This window comes from Coturnix japonica, chromosome 12 (genome assembly GCF_054131305.1).
Source record: "Coturnix japonica strain WE chromosome 12, WE-NBRP24, whole genome shotgun sequence".
In the NCBI taxonomy this organism is placed as follows: domain Eukaryota; kingdom Metazoa; phylum Chordata; class Aves; order Galliformes; family Phasianidae; genus Coturnix; species Coturnix japonica.
In genome coordinates this window covers 6,794,529-6,822,215 of record NC_140674.1, presented here as the reverse complement: position 1 = coordinate 6,822,215, position 27,687 = coordinate 6,794,529, and the positions used below count along the sequence as shown (strand labels likewise).

The window sequence follows — 27,687 nt, the reverse complement described above, 5'->3', positions numbered from 1 at the left end:
ATGCCTCTGCTGATGCATTCTTGCTTCAGAGCTCGTCTCTACCATCTGTTTGATGTTGAATGGGCAGGATGCTGACAAAGGAAGGGGATGGATGACCCGTGCTTGGAGGCAAGCTGGTGCTGCGGGCAGCCAGAGGGACTGTTGTATTCCAAGAACACTGTCTACATGAGTTGCTCCTTACAGGGCTCAGGTTAGTGGTGCGTAGGCTGTGAGCAGAAGGCATGCACTGCAACCTCAGATAGAGAATTACATTTCAGTTGCCACTAAATGCACGTGATCAGAGCTGTGAAGTAGCAGCTAGTGTGGGGTTACACCTGTGCTGCTCTAGCAGTACAATTGTGTTCAATTTGCTTTTGCTTTTATTTGTCCAGGTCCTCTGACAGCTGAATGTTACAAGTGTGGTTACAGTTGGCCTTATAGCAGAACAAATGTTAGACATGCACAACAAGAATGGGAAGAGCACAATATGTTATAGTCGGTGGGAGAAAGTATTTGATGAAGGGCAGCTTTGAAGCTCCATGGAGCTCTTATCTTTAACACATCTGGAACTATAAAATTTTACATTATCATTCAGTCCTATGTACATACAAAGCCATTTGGCAAAATGCTTCAGTGTATGATTAAGTTGTTTGATAATGTTGATATGTGAACAGCGGTGTTCACGTATAACCAAGCACAACCCAGAGTAAAGGCACAATTATGCTTGTATCAAAGTACTTACGATGATATATTTTACTCCTCTGAATTACTGATCTGTTTATTAGCAACCTATTTCTGTTACAGTTCGGGGCACTTTAGGAAGAATGTTTGTCTATGGCTTGCCAAGTGAGTCCCTTTGGTGTTTATAGTCTTTTGGTAACCTGCCAGTTAAATCTCAGTGCCAAGGTTAGTTCCTCATGTAATCGGGAAGTGAAATGCGAGGATGCACCAAGGACTTCCCTGGCTGTCTCCCCTCAGCATGCTAGCAGGAACATGGCAGTTGCCTTGTGCTTTCAAGATGAAAATTTAAGAGACATGTTGAGCTAAAGCTCTTCCGGGAATCACTGGGGTTCCTATCAAACAGCTGACATTTTCTCTTCCCATATACTCCTTTCAAGCTCAAGCATGTCTTTGAAAGGAGCTGCCCAATTACTGATCACGTGTCCTTCTAGGAAAGCCTTCTTATCTGATAATATTTATTCCTTGTCACTTCTCTGTGTGTGTATTATTGCCAGTATTTTGTTGCCCTCTGGGTAATTACAGTACCGACCTTGCTTCAGCAGACCACATTCATCACTGTACCTTTGAGTCAGCTTTGCAGAAGTCTGCAAGTGCCTCTGCAAGTTTGCAAAGGCAAGCATCAAGTTAAATCTAATTACTGTTTGAACTTCCAGATTCTCTTTATGTAGTGTGGAAAGAAGGAAGAGATCTTTCGAGTTGATCTCATGTTGGGTAATTTTCAAGTTGCTGTACTGTTTCAGTGAGAAGGAGATCCTGGGGAATGTCTTTACTTTCCCTGTACCACTCTTCAAAGTGACAGAGCTGAGATTCCTCTCTGTCAGAGATGCTTTCACACTTTGCTAAACAGGGTACCCTAAAAATAAACATTTAGAACTCTTCAGCCATTTGCTGCTGGCTTCATTTCTTCTAGAGGAACCCAAAGCTGAAGCCCTGTTTTGCAAGGGCCCAGGGAAAAGAACAGCTAGAAATGCAAGGAGATGTAGTGCATATTTCTGAGAGCATGAAACAAAAGAATAAGTGAAAGTGAAGCTGCAGCTGGACACTAAGTTTATTGCTGTTGCTGGGGAATACCATGCGCCTTTTTCAAGACTGCTGTGAACCTGGCTAGACAAAATGGGTAGAAGGGCAGAAGGTGAGGAATGTCTGTATCCTATTATGAATTGGAGGAAATGACTGTCTGTGCTCTGTGTGCTGGTGGGCTCAGAATATGCTGTCATCAGTCTGGTTAGCGTGGTACATTACTGAACAAAAAGTGGTAAATTGTCAGCTTTTGTGTTTCAAATAACTACCAGGGAAAATAAGTTGTTCTTTAAAAATATGCTGTGGGTTTTCTATTGACTTTCTTAAACTAACTGGAAAATTTCTGTTGTTTGTTTGTTTCAGGAACATTTTTTTTCTCTGGAAACATTGCTGCTAAAAAGCTCCAAACAGGAGAAGTAAATTCAGTCAGCTTGTCAGGCCACTGGCTCAGAGTACAAGTGCTTCCATGAGGTAACGTTGGGCCAAAGTCAGCTTTTCTTTCTCCTTGGTAAATCTGCAGCCAAGCAATGGGCCAGAAAATCTCAGGGAGCATAAAGTCTGTGGATGTGAGGGAGCCCCCTTTTAGGCCAGTGAAACGAGAGCTGAGAGGCCCAGATTTCTGTAAGCCTGCACGGCTGGACATGTTGTTGGATATGCCTCCTGCCAAGCTGGAGATCCAGTACAAACATGCTTGGAACAACGAAGATCGCTCTTTAAATATATTTGTAAAGGAAGACGATAAACTGACTTTTCACAGACACCCCGTTGCCCAAAGCACAGATTGCATCCGAGGTAAAGTCGGCTACACAAGAGGCCTCCATGTCTGGCAAATCCACTGGCCCACGAGGCAGCGGGGGACTCACGCGGTGGTGGGTGTCTCTACAGCCGAAGCACCACTGCACTCGGTGGGGTACACGTCTCTGGTGGGCAGCAACAGTGAGTCGTGGGGCTGGGATCTGGGACGCAACAAACTTTATCACAACTGTAAAAACCAGCCTGGGGTCACCTATCCTGTCTTTTTGGAACCGGATGAATCTTTTGTACTCCCAGACTCCTTACTGGTGGTTTTGGATATGGACGAAGGAACGCTCAGCTTTATGGTAGATGGACAGTATCTCGGAGTGGCCTTCAGAGGACTAAAGGGGAAAAAACTTTACCCGATAGTCAGTGCAGTTTGGGGGCACTGTGAAATTACAATGAGATACATCAATGGACTTGACCGTAAGTCTTACCATATTTCTTCATTACATTCTCCTTCAACCCTTCTCTTGTTGAATTTTTTTTTATCTTTTTATCTTCTAATTGTGAGACGTGTACTATGGGATGAATATCTGCTGTTAGTAAACTGCATCCCGTAGTTATTACAAGTTTCTATGAGGATGGTATGGACTGCATTTTCTTCTGCAAGCATTTTCTGTTTCAACAAGCAGAGCGGTAAGAAATCTGTCTCCAATGGAAGTGAGTTGACTTAGGGGGGAAAAAAAACTGAGAAATTTCTGGATGTGCTGAACAGTAAAGCTCTTGTTTACTTGAGGAGATGTCTTAGATCTGTGGTTTTCAAATAGGATCTGTGAACCTTACAAGTTTATAGCAGTGGGAACTCTTGCATGGTGTGTAGAAACATACAAGAATTCAGACTGATAGGCTTTCTTTCATAGTTGTCTTTCCTGGACCCTCAGAAGCAGTGGTTGAAATGCAGTTTCTTGGATTAAGCTTTAGCTGCTTTTGATCTGGAGGGATAATATAAAATTAAATGCTTCTGTAGTCAGGAGCAGCATGTCGCTGTCGTGTCCCTGAAGTAGCAGCACGCCAGTGTGTGTGTTGCAGACTGAGTTTTGTCCAGCTCTTCTTGCTGCTTGGGAAGGAGCAATCTCTACCAGATCCAGCTGCAGCGCAGTGTGTGGTAGGTTGTGACCAGTTATCTGCAGCCAGCTTATCTGCTGCTGGGAATTATGCAGCGAAGGCTGAACAATGTAGTAAGTGGAACTTTGTTCTTGTTAATACTGTATTATCTGACCCACAGTATCAGCTGTGAATATAAATGCATAGACTTAGCAAAAAAAAAGATTACTGAACTAAAATTCCTAGATTTTTGGATTTGAACAGAACTTAGTCTCGTACACCTGCTATTAGATTATTCTTTCTACAGCACCTGTGCTTTTCAGTTTGTGATTTATAAAGGAATTTACTCTTCAATTAGGATAGAGGTCTGTTATTTCCATCAAATTAATTCTCTGCTTGTTAGCATTGCATTTCACATACAAAGGAGTAACATAATTAAAGAATGTGACCCTTCTTAAGATTACCCTTTTTATAAGCATCTGTAACGGGCACTGGGGGGTTAAGAATCTTTATCCTGCCCTGCTACAGGTTCTTATAGTCAAATGCTAAATAGCTTCTTGAGTGCTTTCATCCAAAGGACTTTGCAGTTACTCGGGCATTGTGGTGACAGCTTGCTACAGATTTTTTTTAGAGGCTGGTGGGGGTGGGATGCTTTTGCAAACTGGAGTTTTGTATGTGAAAGCAGTTTGTGTAATGTTGGGAATATCTGCCAAGGTAAGCAAAGTGCCGCTGGCTTGGTCCACTATGTCTGCTGAAGGAGCCATCCCGCATTCCTTTTCTGCCTTTTGCAAGGCTGCTCTAGGAAACACTAGGAGGATGAAAACAAAGGAGGAGGATGTGAATGTGTTTGGGAGAAATTATAAAATAAGAGGGGATAAGTAGGGAAGCATAGCTGTGGACTGTGAGACAGCAGAGAGAAAAATTCCCATCTGGTCTCTTGTGGGTTATTTCAGTTGGCAAGACAGGATAGCTTCCTTAGATGATCCCAGAGGAAGACAGAATAGTCGTTTCTAATCGTGAACCCATGGCTAAGAGTAAACTTGTAAACTAAGCTTTTATGTCAGCATGAATGCTGACCTGATCATGTGAAGAGGAAGTTTAAAGCCACTTTGCCATGAGGCACTTTGACATCCTGGAATCACGTCATTTGTTATCACATGTTCACTGCTCCCTTACTGTCCTGCACAATAACAGCATTCAGGAAACCAAAGTAGCTTGTCTAGCTGGTGCTCTAAAACAGATATCTTCTCTGTTAAAAGCTTTTCAATCCAGCCATGCGTACATGTGTTGTTTTTTGTTGTTTTCTTGCTTTTTAACCTTAGGAATTTTCTTTTCCTGGAGGTGTCTCTTGCTGCTGGCTGCAGCTTTTGGTAAATCTGGAAGTAGTAACCTGGAAGCTTGTGAAATAGTGCTGTCAGACAGTGCTTGTAACTTGTCATTTACTGATTGATTGCTACTGCTCAGTGCACATCGCAGCTTAGGTGTCTGTTTACATGATGCCTACAGTGCAAGTGGAGACCTTGGCAGCAGGGATTTCCAGCAGTTCAAGTATTTCAGAGTAAGGCTACAATTTGATGGTGAAGACTGTATTTTAGACTATGCCAGCTCAGAATACCAAGTTTTGGCTCGTGTCTGTTGTATAATTTTAAAAATCTCTTTGCAGTGTGTTCTGGTGGCTGACTGTGATAAGCAGAAAACACCTGAAATGCTTCTCAGAACAGCAGATCAGAGTTTTTAAAATTACTTTATGTGAAGCAAAATATTGTTGATGACTGTAAATTGCTTGAGCTGTTTATTTATTTTAGAAGCACAGGTATAAGAAGCCCTCTATGCCATGCCATAGTGCTTATCATGTGATTTTTAGAGCTGGTAAGGAAATCTGCTCTTCCTCCTGAACTCTTTCCAAGTATTTGATATAACAGAGAAGTCCTTTGGTCTGTAAGAAAGATTACTTTGTTTTTACACACACATTGAGTAAAGGTGTTTCCAAACCTTTTAAGGAGCTTCATTTTTTAATTTGAACTTTATCTCACTTTTCAGAGGAATTTCAGAGGCAGCCTCTTTTTTTCTTCTTTTTTTTTGTCTGGCAATAAAGAGTACTTTCTGATGATACGGTTCACAAGCAGGAAAATATGTTTGTATCTATACATAACCACTTCTGTGGTGACTTAAATAGCTGTCAGATATTAGTTTTGTATATTTTGACTGTCTATACTGCTCCTGTGTAGTAAGAACTGCTATTTTCATAAGGAGCCTGTCTACCTAAACAGCTGGATGTCAGGGTTTCTTTAAACAGGAGTGGATGAGCAGAAGCCTTTTATAGTCTGGATGTCTGCAGTGTACCCATTTCTGTACAGAAACTTATTTCCTTAGGAGAATTGCTAGTTTAGGGGGAATAGTCTGAGCCTGAAGCATTTTGGAAATGATCAGTGTTGGTGTGCCTTTCTTCATGCAGTTCTGAGGTATAGAAGGAAGGTGAGATGTACCTGGAGCAGCGATGCCCAGGGAGGGGCCAAGGAACAAAAAACTGAGGGTGGGTAAAGGCATGGTGGGCAATGACCTGAGCTGCTGACTGGGAGGGCTATAAAGTACTAAAGGTTGAAGAAAGCAGGGGGATGAAAGAGATGGAATTGAAGCAGTAAGGTAATGTGTGTTTGGGAATCCATCGTGGTTCCAGCAGTGAAGGCTAAAGTCACACTTTTTTTTAATCTTCAAAGATGAAGTTGAAACCTCGAGTTGCATTTGAGATGAAATGATAATTTGTAAAAATCCACCTGACCACTTTGAATTACTCACGAGTTTGAGCAATATGTGTGATTTAAAGAAGTAACTTTGAATGTTCTGTTGTAAAGCTTTCCAGAAGCTTCAGAAGCTCCTTTAAGCATCACTTATTGATGGGCAGTGACTTCCACAAGACAGCCTTCTGCTCGGTGCCGGTGTTGGTCAGAGTTTGGGAGGGAGGGGAGGTGGACAGAGTGGAGGGTGATCCTCATAAGCATGCTTAGTTCTTCCCTGGACAAACTTCTTTGATCAAATGCTATCAGTATTTGCCATGTTACTGTTTTCTCAGTATCTTAACTCATACAGAATTTTACATTAGATTTCTGCCTCACTGTTCATTGCAGTAATTAAAAAAACAAAAACAAATGCACAGTAAGGGCGGCATGTGTTGTTTTTCAGATGCTTTTTTCTTTCTTTTTTTTTTTCATTAGAGCACTTTGGTGTTTTAAAAAATGCTGGACTATTTATGTCTGTTGTCTGATGAGGAATCCTGGAGACTATTTATAGACTAGAACAGAGAAATAGCAAAGTGCTGCAGACCTTCACTGATACATCAGTACCTGTGTATTTACACAGAGTGGTAGGAGGCCCCCATAACAGTGCTCTGGTGGGAAACTTACTCCTTGAGTAAGTGAACTGAGCACAGTGATTTATTTGGTCCTGAAAAATACCTGCCAGAATAGCCAGCGTTTGGAATTCCAGCAGAATGCTTTACAGAAGAACGTCCAGAATACAGGCTGTCCACATTAGTAATAATACTGTGTGATCCACACTTACACATAGGGAATTTCAGGCTGGGCTCTGGAGAAAGATCTTTCTCGTAACAGTGGTCAAACACTGAACAGTCTAACTAGACGGGTCGATACCCCAGATCTGTCCAGCATTCAAGAGGCATTTGGGCAGTGCCCTCAATATCATGCCATAACTTCTGGCTAGCTTTGAAGTGATCAGGCATTTGGACTTATCTGCAGATCCCTTTCAACAAAACTATTTTGCTATCTTCTAAGTTTACCAACAGTGAACAAACATAGGTTAAAACAATCATCTAAACAGAAATTCTGGGTCCTGTTTCACATGCTATCAGCCTGTCTTCTGCTACTGCAGAGAGCTGCAGCAGAAATAAAATTGAGGATGTTCAGATGACATTGGCTCAGTTTCAGGATGTGTATCAGTTACTGTATTGAGGCAGCTCAGAAGCAATAATTCAAGGTTTTGATGCTCATCTGCTGGGCTGCCTGGGGAAGAAGTGGTCCTTGTCCCTTTGGCTCCTGCCTTCCTGCAGGTTGTCTGCTTACAACTCCATGACTCTCCAGGGAGGAGCACATAGATTTAGTGGGCCTCTGTGTTGTCTCAGGAACTGCAGGGGAGGAGGGGCTCAGGGTAAAACTGCAGAGGCTTTAGGGCGTGGGGCTTGTTCAAACCTTACCCTCCCAGCCTCACGGAAGGCCACGACTTAACCCTTGAATACTTGCCATGCCTTGGGTTGCAGTTCTTCAGTATGCTTTGTGCACTGTACATCTCAGCTGAAATAACAATTTTGGACCTCTGGGAGTGAAGCCTTCCTCTTTCTTATTATTTTAACTCATATTGGTCTGCCTGTAAAATGTTTATAATTAACGGTTGTCATATGGACTCTTCCCCACAGGCCCCTTTATGCTATGAAGAAATCTAAGTCAAGCCTTCAGAATTACTAACTATCTGGAGAAATATATAGTTTTTCACCAAACACAGTGGATTTTCTCCCAAGTGATTTTCAATTACAATTTTTAAATGAATACGTTCTTTGTTTAGATAAACCTGTTTGTTTTATATGGTGTTTGAATAAAGTATTACTCGGGAGACTGCAGTGAAGATGCAGTGCTGTTAGATTTTAGGAAGAATTTCCCTGCAGATTTGCAGTCAGAGGATGAAGTGGCAGCAACTGAGCTGCTAAAGCTTTGAAGAAGCAATCTTTAGTTTTCAAGATAATTTAACACGAAAAAAGTGTTTTCAGTTCTTGCTTTAAGAACCAGGTGGCTCATTGTTTGGGCTTTTTGTTTTCACTGTAATGTCCGCCTCTTCCCCCTAGTTTAAGCACATTTCTTGTCCTCTAATCCTAATCTGTTGACATTTTCTAATTTATTTGGATTTGCAGCCTTTTCTCAGAAGCTTCATTCCACTGCTTTGTCACTTGAATACACTACACGGTAAACTGGCTTTTTGCCCCAGCCACCTCCTGCCCCTTCCATCTCTCTCTGAGATGCTCTTCTGGTGTTCTTCAGTCCTCCAGCTTCTTTTTTCCCTTCCCGAGATAAGTTTGTCTCTTCTTATTGCATGCCTGTTAAAAATTAACTCTTACCTTTGTTGTTGTTGTTCTTAACTTCAAGTAATGCAGGTTTTTGTTATTAATAACAGTGGAATGTCAGATGCAGCATCACTCTTCCAAAGGATGGAAATACCGTATCTGAGTGTGTGACTTAAGTTGCAATGGTAAATTGTCTTTGAAATGGTCGGTGAATGCTGAATTCTTACACTTTTTTTTTTTCACTTGTATAAATTTTCTGTAATAATAGATAGAATCACCAGATTACTCAAGGCTGACAGTAAATAGTTGCTTGGTATATGTAGCCAGAAAAACTTCTGAAGCTTGTACTCTTTTAAGATTAGCCATGTCTTGTTATATACAACTTTCACCTAGTAAGACCTCCAGTGATAGAGGCGCCTCAGGCAATCTAAGGCATACATTAGCTTTGTAGATATCAGGGTTTTCTCCTTGCAATCTAATCTAGTCTATTTAGCAGGGAATCCAGTATTCATTGGCCTATAATATGAAAAGGTGCTGGTGTACTTCAAAGTTCGGTAGCTCCTGAGGTGATGAACAAGCTTCAGCAGTCTGCAGCTGTGTTATGGTTTATTCGTACCCTGACATACCTGTGCTTTTTCTTCCCTCTGTCATTAATAAATATGCCGTGAAATCTGTGGATTTTTAAGGAAAAAACAGAAAAGCATGCCGGTGTGCTCTCTTCATGTCTCTGTTTCTGTTCTGAAAATTGAAGTGAATTTAGTAATCTAATGGTAAACTTTGAGTATAATACTTATTACCCTAAATTAGCAATTAAAAAATTCATAGCCTTGCTTAATCCTTTTCTGAATTTGCTGGAACTGCTCAGCTTTGTGATTCTCAAAGGTTTGTATCAGAAGCTGTGATTTGCAAGCAATATTTCTTTTCAGATTTGCTCTGTCTGTATTGCTGTCAGGCACAGCACAGCATAAATCCAACCTTCCATGCAAATAACTGCTTGGCAATAGATTATCCAGTATATTTATTTTGTTGTCAGAAACGTACGTGCTTTCTCCATGTTGATTATGATTTCATGTGAGTTTCCTCATGAATAACATTTCTCCTTAAGATATTACTTTTAAGTGTGTCTATAACTCTGGAAGTTTCTTTCCTTCTCTAATCCTGAGCTCCTTGTACAGATGGCTTTAATTTTCTTCTCCTACAGGCAGGGTAGCTGAGGAGAGGCAGATAGCAACCTGACTTCTTTTATCCAGGCCAGTGTTTCACTCAGATAAAAGGTGGTAAGCTCTGCTGCAAGCCATCATTCTGTGTTCCCTTTTCATCCACGTGGTATCCTTGAATCTCTTCTTCCTTGTGCTGTGTGGCTGCAGGCACTGGTGCGCCCTGTATTGTCCACCACAGAAAGCTTTGCCGTAGCAGGCAGACCCTCTGTTCAGGTTCAGTCCTCTTCTGTCTTTTGAAGATAACAAATAAAAGTCCTGTTAGCAGTGACAGGACTTGGATCAAAGCTCCCTCTCACCTTATTTGATTCGTGTATATGGAGAGAATGTAATTTACTTGAGCCTTTCACTTGGAACTGTTTTGGGGTGGGACTGATTAATCATATCTATCTTCATGCCTGTTATCAAAACAACTTTAATTTATCTGAATTCAGCAGTGTGAAATGGGATGTCAGTGCTGAAATTCAGGGTTCAGTCAGGGGAGGTGTAACATAAAAATTACTGACAAAACTACACTTCACCTACAAGAAGTATGGGGGTTCTTTCCATTGTTTAGATATGAATTTAAAATGTTAGCTAGCGTTGAAATACAGAAGATAAAATGATGACGCTTATTCCAGGATCTTATTTGACATTCTAAATATTGACCAGTAATTTCTATGGCTGGTTTTAGTTTACACATCTTTAGCACTGGTGCCAATGATTGTCTGTTGTAATGGGAGCATTATTCACTGATAGCATTGGATAAAATAATGGACTTAACAGTAATAAAGTGAGGCAACGTTACTTTGCATCAGTTAGTCAAACTGAAACCTGTATTTTCAGGTGGCCATGCCAAAGAAAAGACAAATTCTGTACATTTGTCAAGCCCTTAGGATGTAAAACAGTACAAGAGTATTTGTGTTGTATGTGAATGTTTCTAGAAGCAACGAACTTCCAGACCTGACGTATCTTTTGGATCTCCTTTTTAAAATAAGGTGATTTATTAGAACTGTCTGTCAATTTCTTCACCTTGCTGGAGGGTATCTTTCATTGTCATATGTTTGTATTCTGAGCAGAACAGGTTGGTTAGATGTCCAATTTTAGTTTCTTGGAACTAGCATCTGTCCTAGCAGATGAAAAATAATTGTATCTCTATATGTATGTTATAGGAATATAACATACATATAGGAATGTTGTATGTATGGCATCCCTATTATATGTTGAAAGAAGTAGGTTTTCACACATATTTTAATTAGACATTTTCTGACTGTATGCCAATAGGCACAGCTGCCATTGAGCATGTAATACAACAGATTTTACTGAGGACTCAAAGGCACCGATTCTGTCCAGAAGGACTTATTTGAAGTAGTTCTACAGTGTTTCCAGTTTGCATCCATCAGCCTGTGCATTTAAACTTGCAGGTTATAAATGCATCAGTGTTGCAGAGTGATTTCTTGTTTCCCTGTATCATTGTTTGGCAAAACAAATGATCTTGTTCCAGAAAAAGCAATTTGTCAGAACCCAAAATTGATTTTAAACACAGAGTAGGCAACAGAGAAACACTTGACAATATTTTACCAGGACAAAGTGATAAGTTTCTTTCAGATCCTGATGCTCTTCTTCATTTTCTGAAGTTATTACACTTTACTTTTTTGGCTTTCTCTTAGGCAGAGAGCGTGTAACTGCTCTCAAAAATACCTTTCTGTGTCCATCAGTACAAAACAAAGAACTGCCCCATGTTGCCTGTAGTGATGTGCGTCATCCAGCCATGGGCACTGCCTGTGGATCCGGTGTCCAAACAAAAGCAGCCGACCAGCACACTCAGAGCACAAGTTCAGTGAGTGCTGCTCCTCCAGCCTCACATTGTAAACCTTTATATTCTTTGTGGTAGTGACTGTCACAGTGCTGAAGTTGCACTTAAAAATTGATAACAATTTGTCACTGTTATTATCAGAGACTGGCGCTTTTCTGGAAAGGAGCAGTGCTAGATTTAGTGAAGAGCTTGGGTTAGACCAGGCTGGAACACGTGTTTTAGCTTCTGAAGAAATACCAGTCAGTTTCTTACTTCATACTGCTCTTTCACTGCAATGCAAGGTCTCCTGATCACATATGTGAACCCGCTGTATGTTTGTTATTTTAACTAAAGCAATTGCTTTAATGTGCTGTGTATGGCTGTACTCTTGACTGCATTTCTATTTGATGTGTGCATGCCATATGTGTAAACAATTTGCTGATTTTAGTGGTCTGACCTATTGGCCTCTGCCTGTATAAACAAATGAAAGCCAAAGTTCAGAGAGATCAGAGGGGGAACTTTAAACATCCTGCAAAACCTGCAGTCCATTAAGTGTACATTAGTATTTGGTTACAGCCAGTCCTTTTGTACTTTCAAATAATTTGTTCATTACACGTTTGGGAAAGCAGGATAGCTTCATCTGATGCGTGGATATTTCAGGGAACTTCGTATTCTTTTTTGCTTAAGGGAACTTCTTAATCATGTGAGTACTTATGTACATGGAACTGTATTTCTGCAGCTACAAGAATTGCAGAGTATCTATTTTCATTCTTCTGATAGAGGGCTGAAGCCCGGACTTGGGACTTTCATTTGCTACAGGCCTCACCTGAATTTGCATTTCCTTTCGTTTATCTCTTTCTTTCACTAGTGATTTCTATACCTCTGAAGCTATGGATGGGGAATAATCAGTAAGACAGAAATTAAGTTGGGTGGAACGCATGGAACTATTTGCCTGCTGAATTTTGTGTTCATCTCCAGTGAATCGTTTCAGGTGTTGATAGTCTGCAGGGTTAGGTGAGTCCTTTCTTCCTTAGTCCACCCTCTGCATACACTCAGTACGTGGGTGTGATGGTTTGGCATTTGTTGAATGTGCTTGTGAGTATATGTAGTATTTAGAGATTTGTATGTTAAAATTGGAGACACAGGCAATTAGAAAAGGGTCTGTAGCATACAAAGAATGACTGATAGCACTGGAGAGACAGATGACCAACATGCATAAAAGAAATGTGTGTCAGGAGGGATGAAGTGAGAAATGCCAACAATATCTCTGACAAAAATAGTTGAAAGACAGTGTGAAGAAGGCACCTGTGCTTGAAAGGAGGAGGGGAAGATGGAAAAGCATGGTGTGGGTGAAAAATGCAAAGCAGCCTGTATTTTGATGGAAAGAAATAAGCCTGGAAGCAATAAGCTAAATAGTACATGGAAAAGTCAGGTCAGGTCTATCCAAGTTCCTGAACAACAAATATCCCTACTTATCTTCACTTTCTTTAGCAGTTTTTCTGCCAGGAGCTCATATTGCAACCCCCAGCTTTATGGGGGGGACTGAAGATTCACCCAGGTCCTCCTGGTATTGAGCAGAAACTTGCTGAGCTTTGCTGACTGCTGATGACTGCTTGTTCTGTAAGCTGAACCAAGAGCCTCTAGAAGTCAAACAACTTGGCAAGTGTTTGCTGTGGCTTTCAGTACTGGCTTCTCAGGAATCATTGTGATGCTGTTGGCATCTAACAGGGTCTTTGTCATTTGTGTCTTATCAACTGAACTTTTCAGTTTGAGCAAAAATGAGTGAACTGTACTATATCTGAGTCTGAGAAGCCAAATTAACCCTGCAGATTCTTCTGACCTGAAATATTCCTCATTTTTGACAGATTTCTGATTCTGAAAGTCTCCATTATTTTTCCAAAGTCTTACTAAAAATTGTTTCTGTGAATCAGACCCTGTATCCTCAAATTGATTCTGCAAACTTCTGTGTAAGACTGATGAACAGTAAGAAGTTTAAGGTTTTCTATTATTCCATTGAGAGAACAAAGCAAAAACTGTGTCATCTGTAATGCAAATGTTTCCAAAATCCAACACATAACTTGATATACATCAAATACTGGGGTGTTTTATCATCAAACCTGGCAGGAAGTCTGAGCTTTCCTAGATCAGTGGTGTGAGCAGTGGCTGCACGTGCATGCAAACAATTTCCTGAAAATGCAGTTGTTTTTTTTTTCCAAATTTGCTTAAGCAAAGGGCCTTTCAGGTTTGCTCTGTCTCATTTCTTTCCAACAGCTGTACATGTATAATATATGTAAATACATATACTGTTATCTTAAAGTGTTAATGAAAATAAGTTTGCCCTTAAAGCAGGAAGGAGATGAAACAAATCCAAACAGCGGTTTGGGCTGTGTACCAAGTGGGGCTGTGCCTTTAGCAGCTTCTGTGGCTGGGGAGCAGCAGCAGCTGTGTACTTGTACTTCTTAGCCATCTATTATTTCCTTGTTTTTCTCAATTGTAACCAGTCTGCCATGATACAGAGATACAAGATTTGAGAACTTACCTGGTTGTAAGAGAGTATTGGAGATGCTGCGCACAGGAGTATTTAGTGCCTGAAAGCTCACAGCTGAGAGGAGTTGCAGTAGAAATTTCTAGAGATTGCCTGCTCCCAAAAGGAAAAAAACAACAAAATGAAAAAAATTGTTTTTTTGTTTCAAAGGTAGGGTTGGAGGGGTCCGTCTGCTTAGGGAGGCTTCCTCTGCTATCTTGTGCTGCTGACATAAGAAGAATTTTTAATAGTTGATGAATAGAGAGATGCGGTTATGGCCCATCATTTTGTGTGTAGTGCTAGTTTCAGAGTGGGAAAAATTGTGACACTCTGGAGGAATTTGTCCCTTGTATTCATTTGAACTCAGAGCAAGCCCTTGTATGCACTTATCAACTGCTGGAGCTTCATCAGACTGCTCACTGGCATTGTGGTTGTTTCTGCGTTGTTAAGAACCTACTTGAAATGTCAGTCTCAAAAAGCAAGACTCAATGTATGAAACCTGAGTGGACGTGAAATCTTAATGTCTTTTTTAACATAGTGTGCAACTCATTGCACATAGATTTGAATTACTGTGATTTTATTTAATAGAAATTCTTAAGTCTACCACTTCTACTGGCTAGTCCATAGGTGGCATTCTGATTTAAACAAACTTTATTTGTGTCAGAAGGATGAAATCCTTCACATGCTGGGCAAGACTATTATATGAAAGAAGGGAAAGCATGCCAGTATTTGGGCAGGGGGAAGCGGAATTAACATTATGCATGTCGTTTTTTCTGTCATTTATTACTGCTTGTAATAATAAATGTAGTTACCTGTTTTGCCTTGTTGTAGTCACCCTATAAATAGGGTAAGTTGGAGTTCAAAACCCTATTACATTTAATGTTTTCTGGATACAGTATCTCCTCAGTACACAAAAGAAGTAAGATTTTTAAACTGGAGCTTTAGGGTAACAACATGGTTAGTATTTGAAGTAATACATGAAAGTGGTTGTTTTATAGGAACCAGCCTGCTCTTAGAACAGATCAAAGTGGCAATGAAACATTCTCTTTCTTTGGGAAGTCATTCGGTACTAAACAGTAAAGCTGATGATGAAGAAAACCATTTTCACTTCTATAAATAATATGAGAACATACATTAGGTGTGCAAAAATTTGTTTTTCTAGCTTTTAGGATTAAGACTTGAAGCCTAAGAAGCAGATGGTAAGTCCACTTCCCAGTACTAATCTGGCAGTAATGTTCTGATCCTCTGTGGAGCTCAGTACTCTGACATCCATAGGCTGCTGGTAAAGGGCATCTCCCTGTGCAAAGTCTTCTCTGCTGGTTTGGCTGGTGCTGGTGGAGCGCCCTTGCCAGCAAGCCAGTATGGGTGATACTGTTTCCAATTTTGTCTATAGTGAGCATTATAAAATAGAGAATTTGCTGGAGAAACAAAACAAGCAATGTGTTGTCCTTTTTTTGTGTGGAGGGTTGTTTGTCATTTTCTGGCGGCCCTGCTAGGCAGAGGGGTTGGAACTACATAATCCTTGAGGTCCCTTCCAACCCGGGTCATTCTGTGATTCTGTGTGTGATTCTGCTTCTTTTTCTTTTTCTTTTTTTTTTTTTTTTTTAAATTAATCTGTGAATGATGCTCTGTTCCTGCAGGCTTGAAAAATGGTCTTTATCCATCTGATTCTGCCAGTTGTTTTGCAGAAACAGCATTTCAAATTGGTTTTTGAAGTTTGTTTGTTTGCTTATTTAAAGAGGGAAGGAGGTGACATCTGGAGAATTTGGGATAAGCTAAATGAGTCATAGCAGTACAGTTGGGCAAATATGTTGTTCTCAACAAGGGCAAAAGGGTTGTTCTGCTTCTCTTTCTGTGTCAAAATCAGTCTTGGTTACAAGATTTCCTATAGGGTCTCTGTTCAGCAGGTCCTACATAACTTTTTTATCCTATGTTTGATCCAGAGTCCAATGAAACACTGTGCAGTTGGAACATTTATTTTGCATAAGGCCTGATGTTCAGTGCTGCACGGTACTGTCAAAGAGTGAAATGTTCTGGATTAGGTAGGATTAGATTTGTAACTTTTCCAGATCTTCATCTGTTGTTGTTTTTTTTTTATTTTTTTTATTATTATTCTAAACGGCTGTATAAGCTTTCCAGAACACATGGATGCATACATACATACATATATATTTATTACATATTGCCTGTCTGTATAAAATTCTAACTTGTTTTAGGGCCTATAATGAAATTCTCGTAAGCCACATGCAGCTCTTGCTGAGAAAGTAAGCAACTGCTTCATTAACCGAGTAATTGTGTATTGCAGACAGCAGTCTGAAGATGTTCCTACCTTTTCTGTGAGGTAATTGTAGTAGGGAATTCAGTGCCCCTTAGGGCATTTCTCTTGCTGTCTGTCTCTTGTTTCCTTCCTCGCAGAATGAGGCAAACGGCAAGTGATTTCTGGGTTTAATTAGCTGGACAAAAATGTGTGTCCTGAATACATTAGAAGGTGTAATCATCAAGTGTGTGTCCCTATAGGCATTTCCTCGATGTCCCTTATAGTTGCTCATATCCCAAGGCTTGCTGTTCAGAAGGCTGTGAGGATATATGTGCCTCCCTTTTGGTTCAGCCTTGCACCAAGGGGCCATCTCTGGAGATTTGCATGGTGTGACGCTGGCTGTTCTCATTTGGAACTGGGTAGCCCTGCAGAACCTTGCTGTTGCTGCTCCTTGCTGCCTGAACACGGCCTGCCTGATGAGCCTCTGAGCTCGGAGAAGCAGTAAGTTTGAACATGGAGCTGTAACAGGCTCTGCAGAGAGAGTCTTCATTAGCAGCAGTGCACTGGGGCTCCTGAAAGCAGTGTTAAATTGACCTCCTTCTTGCTCTTCAGAGACCAGGGATTTATCTTTATTGCATATGAACAGCTAAAATTGTACTCAAATGATAGTTTTGAACAAAAATAACTGGCTGGTGGTATTCTCGATGGATGATTATTTATGCTAGTTGTACAGATGGTTTTAAAGAGATTTTTCAGCCATTGCAAATTTGGGAGTCCATTATTAATAATAAATTTATGAAACTAGAACTTCACCACTGGAATGGTGGTTCTGCAGCACTCTTGCTGGCGTTTTTGTGCTCAGAGTACAGACATTTTCATGTTACTCCCATTGAGGCCTCAGACCTACTTTTTCAATGCTTTTCAATTTATCTAGATGTTACAGTTGAGAACACAATTGTATTTTCAGTTATCTAGTTAGCATTAAGAACAACAGATTGCATTACTGGGGGAAACCTGCAGTTTTTGTTTCTCATTGAATCAGTCAGGAGCTTTAGTGTTCAGATGAAAAGAAAATTAAAAAATTAAGGCAAAAAATCAATCTTTTATTGGAAACTGTAATGAAGAATAGAACTATTAGACAAGAGTGTGTGTGATGATAATTGTAATCATTGCATGGAGGGGAGTTAATGCTTGCTTTTCAGAGCTGTCTGAAGGTGGCATTGTATGTGGGAATAATAGTAATGTGACAGTTCTCGAAGTTCTGAGAATTCATGTACTTTCAGAGAACCTTTCAAAAGCCTGCCTTCCAAAAACAATTGTACACCACTGAAGTTTAGCAGCTTAGTTATTTAGAGAATTTCCAGAAAGGCAGGAAGCAAAAGATGGTAGTAAATGTTTGGATTTTAAGGTGTAGAATCTTACATCTTAGTAGGGTCTCTGCTGAGGTCTACTCTGCTCAATAAATTAATAATGAACTGGAAATGAATATGATGGTGTGAATTGGAATCAAGTAGGAAACCTATAATATTATTGTAGCCTTCTTACATCTTGAGTACTGTTTGCTCCTGTTATTCATCCCTGTGTTCTTTTTCCCCCTCTGTGCAACTATAAAAGTAGCAAGTGAGTTCAAAGCTAAATGAATACTAAAACTTAGTAGGCTGGATAAGGAATCACAGGATCACCAAGGTCAGAAAAGACCTACAAGATTACCCAGTCTAACCATCCACCAATCACCAATAGTTCTCACTAAACAATGTCCCTCAGCACAACATCCAAATGTTCCTTGAACACCTCTAGGGTTGGTGACTCCACCACCTCCCTGGGCAGCCCATTCCACTGCTTGACCACTCTCAGAGAAGTAGGATTTCCTACAGACAGAATGACTTCTGCACTAAGAAAGTATAGAGCATGTAGGAGTGTCTGTGTTGGATCTTACCAAAGGTCCCCTCTGGTCAGTGTCCAGTCTTCAGCATTTGCAATTAGTAGCTGGCTAAGGGAGACTACAGGAACTGGGTGAGCATATGGAGTATTTCATCCCACAGCCTCTTAACAGGTGGATGTCAGTGACTTCCTTAGCCATATATATGTGTGTGTATTTAATAATTCTCAATAGCTTGTTTCCTAAGCTCTCCGGTTTCCATTTGTGGAACTATGTAAACTTTTTGTATCCAGATCATGTTGTAGCAGTTTATATATATGTGATATGACAAACCACCTCCATTGGTTTGTTTTGGCTAAACTCCTCAGCTTCTAGGAGAAATGTCCGCAGGAAATACATATATTAAAAAAAACAATAAGAAGAAATCTGTGGTCTTGAATGGTGTAGGAAAAAGGGACTTTTGTCAAAATGTGATAACTGAGGTATCCCAGTGAAGTATCAGGTGTCTTATTTGAAAAGTAAATTTTGTACATTGAAAAGGTCCATCAAGTGAGTTACTGCAGTAAAATTCTGTGGAACCCTAAATTATAGATGGGTTTAAAAGGGAATTATGTGTATTTAATACAGAACAACTGATGTTTGTTGAACATGGCCATCCATTCAGTCGTGTTCTTTACAACAGGAAACCTATAAACTGATGGTGATCAGAAAATGGAAACGAGAATAAGCAATCCATAATGAAATCACATACTCATAACGAAGTTGGAATTTCATGTTGTGCTTTCTTGTAATTCAAAATAAATGTGTGATTTAGCCATGTTTACTAAGAGTGAAGTGCCAAAAGGTGACAGAAATGAGGTTGTGGCTCTACATATAATGATAAGAAGAGAGCTTGTATTTAGTATTATACTTAGTAAACTATCAAGTAATACTGAAGCTTTTATGTGAGTTCCAGCAGGGATTACAGGGTCGGTTTGTCTGGTCATATAAGGTGAATTCCTTTTCCACTTTGCATCTATAAATAAGATTAGAATAAAGTATGGAAGTACTGTTAGAATTATTTGATATTTTGTTACTCACATGTGTTTTCCATTACCATCTAAATGCTTAAAATAGTTCCAGGAGACTGAAAACAAGTTTCTGTCAGTTTATAAAATACTTTCAGCAACTTAAAATGGAAATAGCTTAAAATGGATTATTGTAGGTAAGCTTAAAAACTACCCTCGATAAAGATTAGACCATGACAAAGTTCCTGCTGTTACTTGATAGTGGAGTTAATTCCACTTATGTCTTGAGCTGAGTATGGATATCTATTCAAATTTAGGTAACCTTTAAACTTAAAATATAAGCTATATGTGCAGTTTGCAGGGTACCCTTAGAGAGCTACTTATGGTTTATTCAGAACTGCTCTTCACAAATATGTTGTAAATATCAAACCTTCCCTTCTGAGGATAAGCAGCAAATGTTTTGTATTCTGTCTTTCTAGAGAAAGCAGACACAGCCCAAGCAGAGGAGAAGGAAAGTGATCCATGTAGAATGGAACTGAGCTGATCTAAAAACCACCTATTAAATCTGTCACAAGTACACCATCAAATACCTGCTCCTGACAGCTTGGTTAGAGGTAGCTTTATGAAACATATGCTGGTTAGTCAGTACTGACAAAGTAACTAGTACAACATTGAAAATAAATTAGATTCTAAAAATGGGTAAATTGTGAAATTACTAAGATTTCCTTGGGTGGTTGAGTGCTTACCTACTTCTTCCCTATTTGTCCCTTTGTTCTGGCTCCAGATGTTTGTACCTTTGTTTAGTCTGTATTGCTGCACAGCACTCTGAGTTGATGGTTTTTCTGGGTTCCAGGAAATCTGGAAGAATCATCCCCTTCCTGAACCATAGATAGTGCACCTCACTTTGCTTGCTGAGTGCTGCATCTTGAACCTTTTCTTTTGGGAACTGACATATCTCCACTGCATGTGCTACTCTTTTTACCTCTGGCTCATAGTGGTAACACCATGACTTGTCACTAGTAATGCTGCAATCCAGGAAGCCATCACTGTCAACCTTTTATTTGTTCAGTAGGTCCTGGCAAACCTGTGTACAGTGTTCATTTGTGGGAGCCACCTGGCACAAACTTTGATATATTCCAACACTGCCACCATTGCTTTTAATGCAGTGAAGCCAATTTTCAGCTCCGCACAAGGTTCCCTAATTGCAATCTGCCAATTTGTGCTTGTGAGCTGATTGAAACACTCTTCATTTTGTGGTGTGACGGGTGTGCATGGGTGTCTGAAATGTAGCTTGTCTTTTACATCACTACTGCCATGGCTGAAACACTCCACCCATGATTTCACTTCGTTCACATCCACTGTTTGGTATTCAGAAATGTTTAGGAAACATCCATGAACGTAAGTGGGTGCCATTTTTTTCCACATGCAGTAATTCAGTTACACATCTTTGCTTCATACGCACTTCCATGTCAGACACCATTTTGTCGGGCTGTCCCTCTGCTGCCATCTGTCACATGGTAACAAAATGTAAAGGAATATTGGTGGGAATGTTCAGCCTCTACTGCCATCCCACCAACATCCATCTCTTCATGTCATGGGCCAGCATAATAGGAGGCATTACTTTCAGAGTAGCCCTTGTAATTGATACAGGCAGGGAATAAAGAATCAAGATACCTCTGGGGCAGCCAGTGAGCTTCTGCAAATCTCTTTACCCCATATAGTCATCAAAATAGTTGTCCAGACAAGCTTCCAGTTAACAACACTGCTGTTTTATAAAGAGGTGCGCTGTGAGAAGAAAAAGGCATACGTTTTCTACTTCTTTCTAGCCACGAGGACTCTATTGTAAAAGATAGTTTTAGAAAAAATTATTTATGGATGCATTGGATCATTGAACAACCTAAGGGTTGTTCTATTGCACATTGATTTATCTGCCAGTAAGCTTAATGCGTTCGATGTGCATCGATCCAACTTTGCCCAACTTTAGCAAGGTCTTATATTAGGTAACGCAAGTCTTCTGGCCCACAATGACAGCAGCAGCACCACCCCCTGCTGTGTTTCTTCCACGTTTTATCTTTCAGTAGTACCAGATGGCCAACAGCAAACCTCATGGGACTGCTGAGTGTTGGGCAGTTGCACTGGAGTGTTGAGAAGGTCAGCAATTGACCTATTAAAGAAAGTCAGTAAGGCATTTAATTGTCCTCTAAAATTGATTACTTTTAAGTGACACGTGAAATTTGTGTGCATTTTGTTTTCTATGTTTAATTCTGTGAGACAGAATAAGTGAACCAGGGCAGGTTTGACACTGGCATATGGTGATAAGTTATTAGATAAATTCAACTGACTTCTAATTCGTGTTTCTGGGAGAACTGTAGTAGTTTCTGTTCTATGGTTTAAAGTTCTACCAGAAGTTTGCCGCTGTATTTTTTTATTAATTTCGGTATTTGTTCACTTTCAGTTTGAGTCCTTCTGCTTCTGAGGTGCCGATGCAGTGTGCAGCCCTCTCAGAGGCTGCACATCATTGTGAGGCAGTGACACATGTGCTGAGCCGGCTGGTGTGCTGAGTAGGAGTTCAACCAGCTGTCTGTCTGTCCTGACCACTTTTTCCTACTTGCTATGGTTTGCAGAGTGTTACACAGGCTTGGGCATAAGGTGAAATGATGCTTGGTGTCTGGTTCACTCTTCTGGCTTTTCTGTTCCTTTAGTTGAACTCATAAATCTTAGCTTTCAGTATTAATATCTGTGTTGGAGCTATGTTTTTCTAGAGGAGTTACCTGAACTCAGTTACCTGAACTCAGTACCTTCTTTTTCACTCATAAATGCTCTTCTCTTCCAAGTGTTATTTTGAAGATGGAACTTAACTTGACAGTGCTGTCTGTGCAGTCCTCCCTCTGTGTGTCTCTGCGCTGCTCATTATTGTCTAATGGTATTTACTATCTGGGAGGAGTGCTGATAGGGATAGAGCTGAGTTCTGTTTCTGATATGGTGCTGAGCGTATTGAGTTAAGCTTCCTTGGCAAAGTAGAGCACCTGAAATCTCACAGGATAGTTCTTATTTGTAAAGCTCTTGTTATGAGGTATCGAGCTAGTGTAGTGTACAATATTTTACCCTTAGCTGAAAAAACAGGAGGATGACTTAATATTACGATCACTTATTGGTATAGGATGATTTGAGGGATAGGTTTATCAAATGTGATCTCATTAAGAAGGAATTATTTGATCTTTGTATTGTGATTGACTCATGACCAAATCAACAGCAGTGTATTTTAAAAAGTTTTGTGAGAAGTACAGAAAGGGGCCTTAAGACTTCGTTATTTGGGAATCTGTTCTATCCAATGCCTGTTTTCACTGGTCTGCGTTCATGCCCTGTTTAATTTTTGAAGTATGTTTGTTGTTTAAGTTCTTAGGGCAAATGTTTACTTGTTATTAAATCTTATTACAAAATTCTTTGTGCCGGAGTACAACTGTATTAGGAATACATACCCCATTATTTTACTTCCTCCTTGACTATTTGACTTCCTCCTTTATTACAAAGGAACTTTTTGAGGGGAAAATGGTGCAGTCTGTCATACTGCTGGGAGCTGTGATTACTGTAGAGTTAGCATGGCCATGTGTTCCTCAAAGACCTATAAGGCTAGGGAAAAAGTTTGGCATATTTTAGTTGGAAAGCCTGCATTGGGATGAGGCCAAACTAAACACCAGTACCTCTCTGCATTTATGATTTGCATCTTTTTGGCTGTTTGGGTTCCTTGGTTGCAGTGATGTTTATACATACCATTGGTGAAGATCTGCCTGCAAGGAGAATTGCTCCCATTATTGTGTGGATACAATACATGGGGTGCATCTGGGGAGAAAAAATGTTTCTGTTCTTTGATTTCTAAAAGAGAAATTTTACTTTGACAAAGAGTTTCTGGAGATGAGTGATTATCTTTCCATGAGTGGAAATTTTGAAAACACGTGGGTATATCTTCACATTTTTCCCCTAGAGTTTAAATGTGTGCTTTTGATATAGGATTTTATAGGTATTTTATAGGTTTACCTGGTATACCGATTATTATTATTTTTAACTAGACTTCCCTCTGTGTGCATCTACATGCCTATATTGATATAAATAAATAAAACGAGTTCCTAGGATTGGAAGAGCCATCTTCTGTTTTTGTCCATTAGAGACGAAGCTGCAGCAGTGTTGATCTCTTTTCCTGAACTGCGCTCTGCTTATTGCCCAGTACTACTTCAACCAGAAATGCCTCCACAGTTCAGGAGTTGGAATTCAAGGAGGAAACTGATGATAAAGAGTTCTTTCAGTTAGTGTGCACAGCCCCCAGAAGGATCCACTGGTTAGAAGGAAAATATGAACTGGAGGTAAGTTACAAGTTTTAATAGTGAGGGTTACTTAGAATCCTCTGGAAGGCTTCATGAGGGTATATAAACCCCTTTGGTTGCAGGCTTTTGTCATTTGACTTTGAGTACCTTGGTAAAAACATATTGCGCTCATTGGATCTGATAGTAGGGTCGCAGTGTTCTGTTTTATGGCTGTCACTGCAGAGGCTCATGTTGAATGACTTTGATTCTTCTGGCAAAATAGGAGAAGCTGAAATTCATTCAGTCTCAGTTAAAGCAAGCACTTGCTCAGATTTGTGCAGTTCTGCTTATGGTGTTCCAGAAATACCTTTGGCAGTGCCACCCTTAATCTCCTGCGCAGTTCCATGGCTATGGAGCCTGCTGCTGGTTGGAGCAGGTGTGCAGCTTTGTCAAGTAATGTTCTGCTTTTCAGGAGAGGCAGATCAGAACAGGCTGGTTTACCTTCTGCTTCTGGACACATTGGGGCACCCAGTAGTTGTTCCTTTCATGTTCTGGAAGGAAAAGGTTTTCAGGAACCTGTGTTGCATGGTAACCTTTAATACTCAGTGATTTACATGGTCTGCTGGATAACACACCGAAGATGTGACTGTTCACTGGTCTGTGTAGCTTATGAGTCCTTCAGTGCACGGTGGCAGGCTGGTGGCTGCTTTAACAGGCTCTTTGTGAAGTGCAAGGTTTGGCTTCTCCAACTGGGTTCGCCTCTGAGAATGGCACTGCAGGATTCTTCTCTTTTGGTCATTAAGTCATGTAGATACTAGCATTTATTTTAGACTGCACCTAATGGGACTGTGGATATTTTATGTCATCTCCACATCAATAATGCAGTATGGGTCATGTCAAGAATTGATTCTTCTTGTTTGGGGAGGGATGTGGAAAGATAATATTACTGTTGGAAGTAAGAGATTCATTTTAGTAGCTCCAGTTTTAATGTAAGTTCTAGGTATGACCTTGAAGTCATAAATGGAAACAAGGAGGCTAATTAGCAAAATTTTGTAATGACTTTGGATTAGTCCCTAAATTATAACCACACAATGAAATCAGTATTCCCTTGAGCAAAGCAAGTTGTACTGCAGAGGCAGATTAGTGCTTAGGAGTGTAGTGGCTGTGTTGCTCAGCTATATATCAATGTTTCATTGTATCTGGAAACTAGATTGTTCTGTGTTTGTTTGTTTTTTCCCATGGGGTAGCCTGGGAGAAGTGTTAATTCTTGTGTGTGCTGTTTCCACATCTGTTCTCCTTCCGTCAGAGAAAGTCAGCACTTCTGTTTGTTGGTGCCAAGAGTGCCCTTTCTGAGGATCAACGGAGTCCTCCAAGTTGTCCTCTGGAAGGAGTCCTGCTCAGCCCAACTGCACCCCTGCAGATGACAAGGAAAGGCCTGATGTAGGAAAATGTTCCCAGACAGGAGTATGGTATGTGCCACAGTGCTGTAGAAAGCACTGGGAACACTTGTGTCTTCTAGATAAGGAAGAAGAGTACTTATTCAACTATACTTTAAGTTGAGAGAAATTCCCCTGAAGGCTGACAGTAAACTTTTAATTCAATATTCAGGATTTCAGAAGTGTGAATTTTGTATGCATGAGTTAACATGCACCTCCTTGGTTTTGTTCATCATGGATGTTAGGTATTGCAGTGTATCTTTTTTCTGTAATTGAGGTTTTTTTGTTGCTGTTTGTTTTGCATGCTGTAAAGTGTACGCTCAAGCATTTGTAGCAAACTTGCATTTGAGGAGACGATGTACCAAGAACTGGTGTGATTCACTTATGATAATAATTATTATTTTGAATGAGAAAAATAGTTTGAAATGAAGCATTTGCTTGTTAATGCGGCACTGGAAGCATTCTGTTTGAGATGCAACATTGCAGTTATTGTTAATCCATAGCTTCAATACAGAATACTCCGAGTGCTGATATTCCTAACATAAATTGCATAGTCATGGTTACATAAAGGATAATGATTTAAATGTGGTTCTTCACCTAAAACTGCTGAGGAGAAGCTCTTCAAATTATTAATATTAATATAAATGCATTTTCCTTCTCTTAGACTCAAACTTAACCCTTTTTTTCCCTTTGATTCTTCAATTCTTTACACTCACAAGGAAGATAATGTTTGTTATCTTCTTTTATTTTATACTTACAGACTGACAAGGTCATTTTCATTTCTCAAGTCTGCACCCATCAATTGCAAAGTTCCTATAGCTCATGAAAGATGAGTGTAGCTCTGCCCAGCAGAACACAGGGCCAAGTGGATGACTTAGTGGAAAAAAAACTCTAGTCTTTCATTTCTACTGAGGAGGTCATTGTGAAGCATATGAAGGAGCAAAAACCAGCTGAATTTGTGATTAAATCCCTGTTTTGTTGACACAGGTTGTGTTTCAGGCGGCATTTCTGGGTTAAATACTCTGCCTTTTATTTTACAAGGTGAGGTGATGAAGAAAAGAGATTTCTCTTATTTGTTTTCTAGTGGTTTCTGAGTAATTGCTTGAACTGGGAAGTAAGGAATTAAAAATGAGGGAATTGATTTTGGTGCTGAAAAAGCCCCATTTGCTATTCATTTCAAAAGTTTTTTTTTAGTAGGCTAAATCTTCTGTTGGTTTAGTGTAGCATCTCTTGACTTCAGACAGGCTTCAGTTATGAAGAAGCAAACTTTACAACTGCAGAACAATGCAGTCAATATGTGAATGCATTGGGTGCTTTTACAGAGTACACAGTATTGTATTTTCTTTTATTCAGTCCTATAGATTTTAGTTTCATGTTAGGCTATAGACCACTCTGGTGCTTCCTTGTGCTGCTCAAGATTACAGAGAAATGACTCCTGCATTTATCCAAAAGCCATTCACCCAGTTGTTACAGGCACTTGTACAACACAGATGTCAACTGTACCAGTCATTGTGTTTAGTTCAGATAAGGCATATTTGGATAACTGAGAAGAGCTAAAAGTGCTGATGCCCTGGTTGTGTGTTAAGCACCAAAGGCAGTTTAGGAAATAATTGACATTTACAGAATTTTCAAATGTGTATATAAGTTTCTTTGCAGTCAATGGTGTGTAGGTGAAAGCTAAACAGTACTTAAGGGCCAGGCACCAGGAAGTCCTCGTCTACAGGAAAGAGACCAATGTACCAGTGGCAGAAATAGGCTGTGTGCACATCTGATGGAGGCAGCTGATTCTCTGGTACTGACTAATATTATGAAAGATTTGCTTTTCTGTTGGCACATAGTACATTAGAGTAATCAACTGTGATTATAAAACAAGTCATTTGATTTAATAAAAAGCACAAACAAAATCCAAACAAAAAAACCCAACTGCTGATCCTTTTCAGTCTTTCATCAAATGCGATTTTGCTGATGCTGACAGAAATGAAAGGCAGGCATGCTATGAATACACTTAACCTCTTTTAAATTTGTCAGTGATAATGAAAACTCACATCCTTTCCCATTGTCACAAAGAGTGCTGCAGACCTGCTGAGTTAACAGTCTGACTCTATCACCCTGTCTGTGCTACCAGCCCATCAGTTTTTTATACTTCATTCTAGCTGGCAAATCTGCAGCATCCAGAGTTGATGTAAAACCTCTGGTTGTGATAGTAGCTTTGTTCCTACTGACACTTTATCTTCCTGTGAGAGGCTTGTGTTTCTGATCATTGATTTTGAATTTCTTGTATTCTGTTTAACTTGCACAACAGTGAGAAAAGTGCACTCATTGTGCTGGAGTATTTGCCTTTGCAAGCGTGCTGGCAGTAAAGTTACTTGGAAATAAATACTTATTTATTGGTAGGTTTGCATACACTGAAATCTCACGTGATTAATTTTCTAGGATTTTTTATTTTTTATTTTTTTTTTACCATCACATGCACTGATAAGGACTAATGTCAAAAATATTTTAAGCACAGGGGCACAATCTGTGTGAGCTCACCTCTCCTTGTGGTGGGTTTCTGTCGTAGGAGAAAGGAGCAGGCTCAGGCTGGATGGATGCCCTGCTCCCTCTGACTGTCACCATGACTCCCTGTTACTTTTAGTGATTTCAGCTGA

General features: G+C 40.0%; 1 protein-coding gene across 1 annotated transcript in view; it reads left to right on the top strand.

Annotated features, from left to right (window-relative positions):
• Window positions 1-27,687, top strand: part of SPSB4 (splA/ryanodine receptor domain and SOCS box containing 4) — a 77,732-nt gene that overhangs the window by 16,701 nt on the left and 33,344 nt on the right. Inside the window, exon 2 of the mRNA XM_015871309.3 lies at window positions 2,104-2,961. Within this exon, the coding sequence (XP_015726795.1) occupies window positions 2,268-2,961 (694 nt within the window). The 5' untranslated portion in view covers window positions 2,104-2,267. The remainder of the gene's footprint in view (window positions 1-2,103; window positions 2,962-27,687) is intronic.